The sequence below is a fragment of the Chlamydotis macqueenii genome, chromosome 10 (genome assembly GCF_036417535.1).
Source record: "Chlamydotis macqueenii isolate bChlMac1 chromosome 10, bChlMac1.mat, whole genome shotgun sequence".
Taxonomy (NCBI): domain Eukaryota; kingdom Metazoa; phylum Chordata; class Aves; order Otidiformes; family Otididae; genus Chlamydotis; species Chlamydotis macqueenii.
In genome coordinates, this window is record NC_141565.1 from 9894255 (window position 1) to 9907219 (window position 12965).

General features: G+C 34.1%; 1 protein-coding gene across 1 annotated transcript in view; it reads right to left on the minus strand.

Moving 5' to 3' along the window:
- DNAH12 (dynein axonemal heavy chain 12) overlaps positions 1 to 12965 on the minus strand; it is a 70604-nt gene that overhangs the window by 33721 nt on the left and 23918 nt on the right. The window contains exons 24-38 of the mRNA XM_086755381.1: positions 12688 to 12860; positions 11015 to 11167; positions 10359 to 10598; positions 9035 to 9280; positions 8599 to 8718; positions 7771 to 7880; positions 6720 to 6903; positions 5517 to 5657; positions 4947 to 5030; positions 4675 to 4863; positions 3874 to 3993; positions 2840 to 3028; positions 1982 to 2133; positions 1111 to 1249; positions 857 to 1023 (exon numbers count right to left, since the gene is read on the minus strand). Of these exons, the coding sequence (XP_086611507.1) occupies positions 857 to 1023; positions 1111 to 1249; positions 1982 to 2133; positions 2840 to 3028; positions 3874 to 3993; positions 4675 to 4863; positions 4947 to 5030; positions 5517 to 5657; positions 6720 to 6903; positions 7771 to 7880; positions 8599 to 8718; positions 9035 to 9280; positions 10359 to 10598; positions 11015 to 11167; positions 12688 to 12860 (2407 nt within the window). The remainder of the gene's footprint in view (positions 1 to 856; positions 1024 to 1110; positions 1250 to 1981; positions 2134 to 2839; positions 3029 to 3873; positions 3994 to 4674; positions 4864 to 4946; positions 5031 to 5516; positions 5658 to 6719; positions 6904 to 7770; positions 7881 to 8598; positions 8719 to 9034; positions 9281 to 10358; positions 10599 to 11014; positions 11168 to 12687; positions 12861 to 12965) is intronic.

A 12965-nucleotide genomic window follows, 5' to 3' on the forward strand; every position in this document is an offset into this window, starting at 1 on the left:
CAAGAAACCAAGAACAACTAGTCTTATAACTGTGTACCAGTTAATCTTAACATATCACATGCTGGCCTGAAAGAAAGATTATTTCTTTAAACTAGGTTACATAAAACCTGATACACATTTTTGAGACGAGTATTTTAAACTGTAATGTGGCAGGATATATTATCTCTATTCAAGAGCAACAGATATTTGAGTAGTGCTTGGAATCACAAAAATAACAGTATTTGCTAAGTGCCTGGAATCACAGAAGAATTCAGGCTTGAAGGGACCTCAGGAGACAATCTGTTCCAATCTTCCATTCTAAGCAGAGCCAAAAACCTCAAAAGCAGGGAAGACCTTTAGCTTATTTTTCTTCATGTCTACTATCAGATGTGATTTCATTGTTATTTTAAAAATATTTCGAAAAGTTAAAAAAGTGGTAACTAATAGAACATTGGATGACAGTAAAAACCAATGCAATGAGCAAAATCAAAAGTTTTATCTAACTGCATATATATAAAAAAAACTGCTAATTCATTCTGAGAGGGAATAGAAAGGAAAGGAACAAGGAATTGCACTGGAAAAATAAAACTATGAAAAACACAGACACAAAAAATCCAGGTATAAAAGAGAAATTTAATTTATATATACAAATACTGCTGAAGTTCAGCAATAAAACCTTCTAAAAAACCCAAAACGAAGCTGATGATCAATTTCCTAAATTGAAAAGTCACTTACAGAACAACACAGAAGTTGCTTCAACCAAAGCCATCTTGGCATTTACAAAGCACTTCTTAAAAGTTTTGAAAGTAAAATCCAAGTGAATAAATAACAGGAAATCCAACAACAAAAAAGTTTCAAGTGTATTTCAAATAATTACCAAAATCCATGGTCAAAGAACTGTCGTAAAAGTTCTATAGGAGGTTGCGCACCGTACTTCTCCAAAGCAGGCATATTCATATCATCTACAAAAATAATGCATTTTTTTCCCATTGGAGGGCCAAAGACTCCCTTGCGCCTCTTGTCCAGTCTGGCCATAATAATGTTCTGTAATGCAGACAGGAATACCAAAGACATGCATTAAATATTCATATATGTTATCTTTTTGAAACATAAATTATCTCTTCTACTGACCTGGGTTTGATTGGCACTGGTTCGAGCTGAAAAATTAATGAAGAAGGGAAAGTAGCGTTCCTTTTCCAAGTTGTTCATTAGCTTGTCCTTGACATACACAGATTTACCAGTTCCTGTTGGTCCCACTAAAAGCAGCGGTCTTCACAGAAAAAGAAATAAAGCATATAGACTGCAGAAATCTAACAAACTATAAATTAATTACAATTAGAAGTTTTAGGTTTTACTAACTTGCCCTGCTTGTTCTACCTCTAAAAACATTACATGCCTTTAGAAGAAACCAAAATGTTTTAACATATTCATGTAACCCTCTCATAATTTTATTTTGCTCCCACCAACAAGACAAAGGGGACAAAAAGAAAGAGATGTTTCTCATTCCCTCATTCTACTGGCTTTGGACTATGTATGCACATACATGGGATTTATATTTCTCCTGATAGGTCTTGTAGTAGTTTAAACATCATAAAACTTTAAGCCTTGAAATTTAACCTGAGACTGTTTTTTATTTCATTCTCTGACATGATCTCACCATTGTTAATACAACTGATTTTTATATGATTAATCAAAGAAAAAGAAATATATATATATATATATATAACTTTATAAAAGAAAGAGGGTACAAAAACTCTTCAGTTTGTCATAACAGCATCATCAGAACAAGTATACTAAAACTAGATTATAATAAGGCTTCATAAAAAAAAAACAAAAACAGACTTTAAGGCAACAAATTGTATTGTTTCTAGTAAATGTCTATTTTTAACAAGCCAAACAAACTTTTGAGGGCTAGATTGAAACAATGAAGTCAAGGGAAAGAAGAGATATTTCTACCTATGACCAAGATTTCAGAAATTTGCACTGAAGTGAAGTAACTTACTTTCCATGGGTAATGAATAGCTCTATCAAATAGGTATATCGGACTGTATCCATAGTTGGGACTATAATATCTTGAATCTTCACATTTTTATCACTATAATTAATATTTTTAATAAATCCATTCCAATGAACCCAACATCCTCTGCCTTTTAGCTATGAAGAAAAACAGATGTAAAATAGAATGGTGTTACTTCTAGACATACGAAAGGTTTTCTCTACTACTTCACTTTTGAAAAAAAAATGAAAAAAATAATGAATATTAAATGTTTCAGAAGTTCATATATTTAGTTTGCTTTATCTCACTAATAAAGTATTAAAGTACATACCTAAACTTAAACTCCTTTATTTTCGTAAAGATTTTGTTCAATCAGAACAAAAACATTCAAAAAACCAACAAAAGAACATATGCAAAAGATTTAATCTATATCTACACAATAGACAGATGTAGATCTAGCATTTATAATGGATACTATAAACGCAATTGTAATATAAGCAAACTGCCTATGGGCTTAATATCTTGTTTTCCTTGTAGACAGTCCACATCTTCCCACATCTTTTCCCTTCTAAACAAAAACAGATTTAAGTCCACCAGCTTAGCTTTAGCTACAGAATAACTATAATGTGGCAACATTATAAATAAAACTAAGGTGTACATCTTGGTACTTTCTAAAAGAATTTGGACAGCACATTAGTATTTGAAAGAGAGAAATAAATGAAAAATGCACTGTGGGATTTTATCCAACAACATGCTACAACATCCAATAAGCTTTGTAAAGTTAAAATATCCATCTAGCTATATTTTCCTTCCATTCAGACTGTAAGAATCTACTTCATTCAATGCAGAAGCAATCAATCATACCTCATACGCGTAGTCATAGACCAAGCCTTTCTCTTCAAAGGGACACTCCCATTTTCCCACACTCGTTGGTACAGGATTTATTCCAGATTTCCCAGACAGAGTTTCCCTCAAGAAATTATCAAAAATTATCCTGCTGTCACCATCACAAGTTCCACCAATGGACCAGACTGTGGCAAAAGCAAAGCAACCCTGGAAGAGCAAAAAGACAGGCAATTGACTAACAAGTTGACATATTGTATGGACCTTGTACAGTCAGAGTAACAAATATAATTCTGAAAATCTCTTAAGCAGATAGCTGTTACAAGTTGCCGTTTAATAGTCTTGGTCTAAAGAGATTTAGAAATCTGATTAAAGACAGAGCAAACAATAAACCTTATTTAAGGATACATATATATATACATATATATATATATATACACACACATATACATATATGAGACAAAAAAATTAGGGCCACTGACTAAAACATTATGTCACCTTACAAAGCCTGAGAAGAGTTCAATCATGTGCTCTCAAGGATTTGCTAATTACAAACCATGATCTATGAATTTTCTAATTGAATTTTAAATAAATACTTTTACATTCTCTTTTCTTCAGTTTTTCCTAAGAACAATCACATAAGGTCAGACAGAGCATTCAACTGATATAACTGTCAGAAAACACTCTTCCTAAGGAAATTTTGCTCAAACAAACAAGCCAATCATTATTACATGAACACTTACTTCCTTTAAGGGAAACAAGACACTTTGCTTTAGCTAATTACTTGGTTAGTTGAAAAGCACATTTAACAAAAACACTATTTATCCGGGTTAATTGAAACAATAGTAAAATATTTAATCATATTTGTTACTTGTAAGAGCTGTGTCTCATCTGGCCACCTCCAAAGTTTGGGGGGAGAGAGCAAAGAGGTAGTGAAACTGTTTCAGGTGTCTCTTATTCACAAATTAAAGTTGTTTTGATTAATTCAATTATTTTTGAAGAGCAGTGTACGCAGAAATAGATAGACATTTTTTCTACAAGTTAAAAAAACCAACCATAATCCATGCACGGATGTTTCTGTTGGTGGGATCTTCTTGCACAGTTTGACAAATCAACATTTCAAAAAGCCGTGTAAGAGCTACTACAACATTGGTATCACTTGTAGGTACCAGCTCCTAAGAGATACAAAAGGATGGATATTATACTTCATGTGTTCAGTTAGTTTATCTTTTGGAGCTAAAATACTTAGATAATTAGATAATTAGCTAATTCTGAACAAATATTTGAAGGCAAGGTTTACACTGACTCTTATTCAGAAGATCATCTGCCCTCCTCTATCCTTGAAACATCAAGGACACTTAGCTTGTTAATTGTGTTCTTGGCTACCATGTGGCTGCTACAATCATACATCTTAAACAAAAAAAAAACCCCAGGGAAGTAGCTACAGCAATAGGTGACTAAAAGCCTAAGCACTATACCACACACAGTTTGCAAGGAACTACCTGTATGTTTCCCCTAACATCTAAAAAAGTACTTCCTTATTCAACATGACACCTTTAAAGAAAAAAAGAAGTACAAAATTCTTTTGGAAATTCTTTTCACTCAGTGCTTCAAATACTTACTTTACTTTTGAAAAGAAGAAGGTGAAAACCACAATCAATTTACAATATAAGTCTTATCTAACACTCATTTTAACTTTCCAAACTGGACCCACGAGTTGCCCTTCTCAAAAGAAGGGGAAGCTGCTGCATACTCATCCTAACTGTGTAGATCACAAAAGACTAGTCCCTCCTTACCAAGAGTGACAGAGTGGAAATGGCCACCTAGCTATTGCGTGAAAAAACAGCAAAAAATACCTTGCACTGTTTCTGACGGAGTCTTAATGCTGGTGGTATTAACCAATCAAAGAGTCCCTGCAAAAGATCTTGATGTTCCTTTAAGTGAAGAGGTTCAGGTAGTTTATTCAGCCAAGAGGTAACAAGTGGCCTCCAGCCCAGCTGAGAAGGTTCCAAATAAATCATGCCACAACGACTGACTGTAGCAGGCTAAGGAAAAATCATAAACTTATTTTATTATACATTTACTACCTTTAAATTTGGTTTATATTTTCATTAAATATAAAACTTACTGATGCTTGGGAAAGATCCATTGTTTCAAAAATAAGACTCATCTGAAGGGACATTTGGATGATTTCCCCACTCATTAAACAAAGCTTTAATAATAATAAAAAAATAATTGCAAGAAAGATTAGAAAGAAAAAAAATCAGTTGTAAATTACACTTCCTATAATAAGAGAGTTCTATATGAACATCCGCAGACCTAAGTATAACCAAAGGCAAGGTCAACCTTTATAATTAAATGTATTTTTTAAATTTCAATTTCAATTATTTATGTTACAAACTTACAACACAACATTAAGGAAATACTATATACTTCATGTCTTACAGCAATTAGTTGATTCTGTGATTATGATTCCAATAAAGTAAAATAAATAAAAAACAAAAACAAACAAACAAAAAACAAAACAAAAAAAACCCCAAAGAACAAAAAAAGCTTACAATTTGTTACCAAAGCCACTTTGCACTTGCTCTTTTCAAATGCCAGGCACTGGTGTTTGCATTTGTGATTTTATATGTAAAAGAATATTTTCAAAAAGTCAGATTATTTTATTTAGGCTTTTATTTCCACTAACTGATACCTTTTTGTTGTCATCCAGAACTGTGTTCATGCTTTCTATCCACAGAGTATCAATTGGGCCGTCAAAGACAACCCATTTGCGATCAGGAGTCTCAGATAATGCAAATTCTCTGAACATATTAGCAATTATACCATCTGTCCACTAGAGGGGGAGAATGTAGGAAGGAAAAGTAAGGCATAGTATACATAGTTCAATTTAAACTGCAAGTAACAGAAAAAAAAATTCCATTTCCTTTTAATTATTCTTCACTTTTAGTTATTCTTCTCTTGTTCTGCAGAGAGCAGAAAATAACTTTACAGTTTCACTGAGGGTCATGCAACATCAGCAAACTTTAAACTAGTGGGTTTTTTCATTTCAGAAAATAAAGTAACAAAACAGAAGACCAGCAATTCAATTTACAGAAACATTTACAGAAGTGCTTCTGCTCTGTCTTGCATCTGTTTCTCTCTAGAGTCACCTTACGTTTCACTATTTCATGTTCACTTCTTCATATTGTTTCTATTGATACTTTTTGCATTGCTTTGATTATACTGGTTAGGATCAGACAGAGAAATGAATACAGTTAAGTTTGGTATGATTTCCTAGCATGGATACAACTATATTAGGACAATGACTCTCACAATGTATTTCTTTTTTTTGGTATATTTAAACCTACATAACTGCATACACACTTGGCACTACATTTTTTAATACACTAATTTAAAACAAGACATAAAAATATTAGTTAAAATAAAACTTACAATTATGTTCTCATCTGTGTTTAAAATAATAGAATTTTTAATTCAACATTTTACCATCCAGAATAATGGAGCTTTGACACACAGGAAAAGGGAGAGGTGGGGGGTGGGCAGGGAAAGCAAACACTATTATTAGCTCCTAGTCTTGAAACCATACTGGTATGTTTCCTTCTTTTTTTTAAAAAACCAAATCAGTAATTTAACTTACAGCACACTCCTATAAACACTGTCCGGAGTTCAAGGAACAGATGAAGAAATGGTATCTGGAATTGGGACTTAAAAACCACAAGCAGGAGCCCTGTAAACTGTCTTTCCTACCCCTTGAAAACAACTGTGAATGTGAGTTAACCTGAAGTTACAATATACTTACACAAACGCATTCATACAACCTTATGAAAACCACAGCAGGTGAGAGAGGAAGAAATAGATGGGCAATTACTACACACTATTTAAAAATATACATTACCTCGTGCGATACCATATCAAATTGCCCAAAAAGCTGACCCATAGTGATTGACTTTGGATTCACAGTTCTAAAAATGACTTTTTCCTCTTCACCATAACCACGCTCTTTCATAAGAGACAGGGTATCTGCCAACACATGTAGAACTTTGGTCTTCCCAGAAAAAGATTCCCCTACCAGCATAAAGCTGTCAGATAGGGAAAAAAAAAAATGCCACAGTAAATTTGTCTTGCAACTTAGACTTTTACAGAACACAGGAAGGCTAACAGCATCATTCATATGCATAAAGCTAATTTTCTACTAATTTTCAAAAAGCAGAGCAAGTAAATCGAGGCTGTGTATATAAAACATCATTTAGGGAAAACCAGTTTATTTGCACATGCAAATCTGACTGCACAGCCACTGCAAGCAAGTTGTCCTCTAAAACACAGACCTGCTGCCATACTAGTTCATTTATTTGCCGAATCAAAGATTACTTTCTAGTTTCTTCTCAGTCTAGACAGTTTATGTCTAGGAACATGTACTACACACATGCATATACACACACACACACAAAAATCATCAGACTATCTTTGCACACATTTCAAAATAACTTTTTTAGTCACCTGCAGAGGGATGCAACTGTAAAAATGTGACACTGAAAAGAATAATTAATGAGCTGAATATTAACAATCATAAGGCTAATGTCATATTGTACATATTTTCTCCATACAGTTGCTATTTAGTAATAAAAGCTAGGAATAAAATGGCAGTGATCTGATAACTAATATTTTAATACAGACAAACTTTTACAGTCCTAAGTTTTCACCATACTGACATCCACATCTAAAATCATTACATAGGTGAGGCTACTTCTGATATCAAGAGTATTCCTCAGACATACATTCACAAGAATTTTGGTAGATGTAAAAGCAGTATTGGTGATCAACTGTTCCAACACAAACAGAAATATTTTGCCGCTTTTAAGACCTTTTATACCTGACATAAATGACCACTACTGTATAAGTCAAAATTACAACAAATACAGCTTGCGAAACAGTAATGAGAATCTTACCCATGTCTAACAATCATCATTTCATATGTCTGTATAATTTTCTCCATAAAAGCTTTTACAGGTTGGACATTATGTCGAATGCAACATTCACCGGCACATTCCAGAAAAACCTAAAATCAAAACAGATCATAATATTATCATTGCTACAATTTAAATTACTGTCTGGAACTACAGTAGAACAGTTTATTCTCATTAATAAGGGTTTAAAATTAATTAACAACTGAAATACTATTAAGCCCTGGGGAAAAAAAAAAAATCACTTCTGTACTTCATATGCTAGAAAAGGAGTTAACTACAATTTTTATCTTGATTAGAAGGCACATCATCATCAGGAAACCAGCAACATGCTTTGGAACAACACACTTTTAACAAGATGCTAACATTTACTGGAAATTTTTAAAAAGTTAAGAAGTCTTTTCCAACATCATCTTCCTGACTATCTTCCTACAAAGGAGTTATGCTTTAATTGTTGCTATAAACACAACAAAATACAAATACAAAGCTTAATCTCACTTCATTATGTCCAAAAATTAGGAAAGAAATCAGCAAAAGACCCTAAACTTTGGTAACTCTGCAGGTCAACTTCTGATCTGAAGGATAGCTTACACAATCCTTCTGGATGCAAGGAAACTCTGATGTGGATTATACTCAGAACAGATACAAGAACTTTCTTTCGTACTACTAAGTCGAATTACAAACATTCAGCAATTTTCCTTATATTGCAATAACTCACAAATTACTGTATTAATCATACACTTTGTTAAAAATGAAACACCACGAAACAACTCACGATTATTGTGACCAAGGAAAAATTACAAGTGTACTTACATTGTAGTCTGCATCAGGAAGCTTGATTCCAGGAAATAAATCACTAGTTATACCCATGAACAGAGGTATATCATGGGACAAAAATTTGGGCTCGTTCACATCATTAATTGATCTAAGAAGCTAGAGGAAACAAATACACATTTTACTGTTCTTATTAAAAAAACCAACAACAACAACAAAAGAAACTTCAGCAATTAAAATAATCTAACATGTAATAAAGATTAATTAATTAAACGGTGCCTTTGATAAGCAGTTAAGCACAACTGTGCGATCATCAGCATAGCACTGGAAAGTGCAGCATGTATTTTATTATCTTAATTTCACAAACTAAGAAACATGGATCAGCGATGTCACAAGATGCAGTGGAACTGCTTTCAGAATTCAGAACTGAGTGCATCTGCAAAATTCCTTAAGAATTATTCCCTCAGAAACTCACCAATATATCTTCATCTTCCGTGGGAAATCTCAATTTTAGGTTCCCAGCAGCCACCAACACAGCTTTAACTGCCCGCATACCATAATCATAGTGATACTGAGAGGAAAGCTGTTCTGAACAAAGCCTGTAGGTCATTACTATCTTCACTGACAGTGACTTAGCATTCAAAAATCCATATGAATAGAGTGAAATTTCTGCTATCAGAGCATAGTTAGGAACCATCATGGCTACTGTTCGGAAAAGAACCTGAAATACATACCCAAAGAAATATCTTTAAATAATTAATTGAGGAACGGAAAGTAATTTAGAACTTTTACAGGTGATGGATCAGTATTCATCCTATCACAGCATTTCTAACTGAAAACAGTAATAGCATTTTAAATGAAGCACTGCTTAGTATGATTAGGTGGATCATTTAAATGAGTCAGTGAAATAGAATTATCAATGTTTGCAGCTTATGACTCACTAGGAAGCTAATATAAGTAAGCTGTCATCAAGATCCATCTCAGTGTACAATCCAACACAGAAAAGACACTGTCTCTCACAGCTCTTTTCCCTCATCACGGTCTCAAGAATGCAGTTTGCCCCTTACACTGATACATCCAACACCGCAGTTGGATGTAAGCAAAGGAAGGTGCTGTACATAGCAGGTAAGAGAATGCACTTCCTTTCTGCAGCTGGTATACTCTTCATACTGCATTAACTCTGCTTTAAGTTAGCATTCACAGTATAGTTCCCACTACGGTGGCTTGCTCTGGCCCAGTATCGCTGTGCCACATTGAATCTTAAGGAACGGATGCCGTTCCAAAAGGCTTCAGATCACTTTGCTAAAGCCAAGCCTCATCAATGAAACAGCCAATCCAGTAGAATCAATCATCTCAAAGATTTTCTTTAATCAGGTAATCTAAGCATGTTGATAACATGTATTAAGTGTAGTTCACTAACAACTCATTTAAATAAGACTACAATACATGCAACGTAGAAATACTTTCTTAAAGCGTTTCTTCCAACATACTCCTCCATCTTTAAAAAGTTAGCATCCAAATCTTATAATCCACCCACAGCCTGACACTTGCCAGTTTACTTGCTATAGCATTACAGCCTTTGGTTTGGAAAAATAAGCATGAAAACCACTAATAGACAGAAGAAAATTAAAAAACATTTCAAATTCCTTAAAAAACAACACAGTACTTGGTGGGGTGGAGAGGGAAAAGGCTTAGCATGTTTAAGTCGTATGACAAGTTTGTGTTTATATTCCAGGCAGTACAGTCTGTCTTTTTTTTTCAAGCATTCTTAAGCAGAAGCATGTATTTAATTATTTTACCTTCAGATTATCTGGAAGTTCAGAACGTCCTGCATAACCTGGGTTCATAGTAATAGCTACAAAACAGTTGGGGTTAAGCTTCAGTTCAGTTCCTTCAAAAACAAATGTTTCTAGCTTTATCTGTATGGCTCTCTGGATGCAAAGGATCTGCTGTGCCACAACAGACAGTACTTCCAGTTCAATGCGATTGAATTCATCAAAACACGCCCATGCACCTGATGAAGCCAAACCCTTGAAAAACTGCAGATGAAGAAAGACATCAACAATACCGCTAACAGAATCCAGAAAGATTCAAAAGAAACTAAGAGCATCATGTTGCAAGTTTAATTACATGAAAAATACAATTATTATAATAATATCTAAGCCTGTTTAAAGCAAAGATCAGTGATATACTGAAGAACAAAGTATTTTCTTGGTTCTAAAGAAAGCTAAATCAGAACATCCTGATCCTGTGAACTCTCGCTTTCATGTTTTAATTAGCAGCTTAATAGGACTTTGTAAAGCACAGAAAATTAAACATATGTAGAGACCAGTATATAGTGTCCAAGGGTAGCAGACCACAGGTGCTACATTTGTTTAAGTGCCTCTGCAAAGCAGTGACCCTACAATATCAATCCTAAAAAATAAAATACAAAATACATTTATTTTCTATTTACCTTTCCCATTGCCAGGTAATCAAGGCCATCAGAGCAGTTGAAGACAACACACTGAACAGCAAGAGCTTTAGCCAAATCTTTGGTGGTCTCTGTTTTACCTGTCCCTGCTGGACCCTCTGGGGCACCACCAAGGTTTAAATAAAAGGCTCCAATCTAAGAAACATAAATAGTTTATGGAAGTTATTAGTACTTCATTCATAGGGAATTATTCTGAATGAAAAAGTTAAATTAAATTGCACTAGATAGTTTCATACAGTCATTGTATCTAACATAAAAAGTACAGTAACACTTATTAAAAAATAATCTGAAATTTACTTACAGCTTGCAAATACATACAAGAGAATTGAATTTTGACCCTAACAGAGAGTTTATTTTTATTATTATCATGACCACGATTAGTTACTCAAACTTTATGGGACGGAATCTTTCAGTTCTTGCTTACATACATCTTTCAAATTACATTTGATGTAATTTTACTTGGTTGCTACTCTTTTCTATCTCTGTTTCTCTTCAAATACACTTTTTTCCTCTTTTCTTCTTTCCCACACTGTCCCCCTTTTTTGCATGTGTATTCAAATTGACCATTCCATATTCTCTCCTATATTCCATTGAAGTAGGAGGAAAACTTGACAGAAAAATAAACAAAGTTGCAGACTCTAAAGAAAAACTCAGATGTATTTGGCTTCCAATCCACAGTTACAGGGTAGCATCTATATTGACAAGCACTGGGAATACAAGCACTGTATTAAGACCTTAGTGAGCAAAGGACAAGACTCCCATTTGCCAGAGTGCCAGGTTTTCAACTGCTTTGCTCCAAGATTCAAGGTCTGAGAGCCTAAAAAAGAAACAGACTACCAGCTGCATCACCCTCTCACACCAATGTACCTTGATGTTTTGACAAATAGGTACCAAGCTACAACTATATCACAAAAATGGAAGCTGTGAAAATGGCAAAAAAAAAAAAAAAAAAAAAAAAAAAAAAGTCTTCAGATGCATCAGTCAGGTCTTTTCAGACCTTCTGCTTCTTAAACCCTATACAGTTTGTGATTAGGTCTCCTCAGCATGAAAATTACCATCTTGCAAGAGGAGGAGGAGGAGGATGCGTGCCTAGTAAAACTTGAAATCAGTCAAGTCAAATAAACTGCAGTAAATGATAGTCAGAAAAGTCCTATCCGAGATGACTTTGGTAACTTTCAGTTGTCAGGTTAGTTGAGGATAGACTGGTACAATAACAAACACCTGTAACAATAACCAGGATATTAAAAAGTTGCCAAACTGTTCTACCAGTCTTAAGAACAACATGATCACAAGTGGGTCCTTCTCCATTTTATTTAGCAACCACAGAACATCAGAAAAAGGGTTTGTGTTCTTGTAATCTAGACAGCAATAAAAATATTCGGCATTTTTTCTGTTTGTATTTTAAAAAACACATCCACAACAGAACAACCCACCGATGTTTCAGACATGTTGGTGGGCTGTCCAGATTTGTTGTTATAAGCCAGTTTCTTGTTCAATATTCTACAGAAATTACAATCTTTGAAAACCACACTTTAACACAAATACCAGAGTCAGACATCAAGTGCAAGTTTTAAAAGCATGGCTGTAATGAATAGTGTAAGAAATACTATTCTACAGTAAATACAGTATTTAGTAGCACGGATGGAAGATCATACCAAGGTGCGGTAACACCTGTCTGTAAGAGGAGTAATGACAAGGCGTGGTGAGTTTCCCAGGTATTCATAGGCATATTTTACATTGTAGTTAATGATGCAGACACGAACGTTCTCAGATTCCCAGTAATATCGTAGTTGTGCAAGCCACTGAAAGTCTGTTTCACTCTGCACACCTGATAAACACAGAATTGAAAGCAATCGTAAAAGAAGTTTTAGATAACTCGATTTTCTATTAAGCTGACATTTAAAACAGTTTTGAAATCATTAATATTGATGGT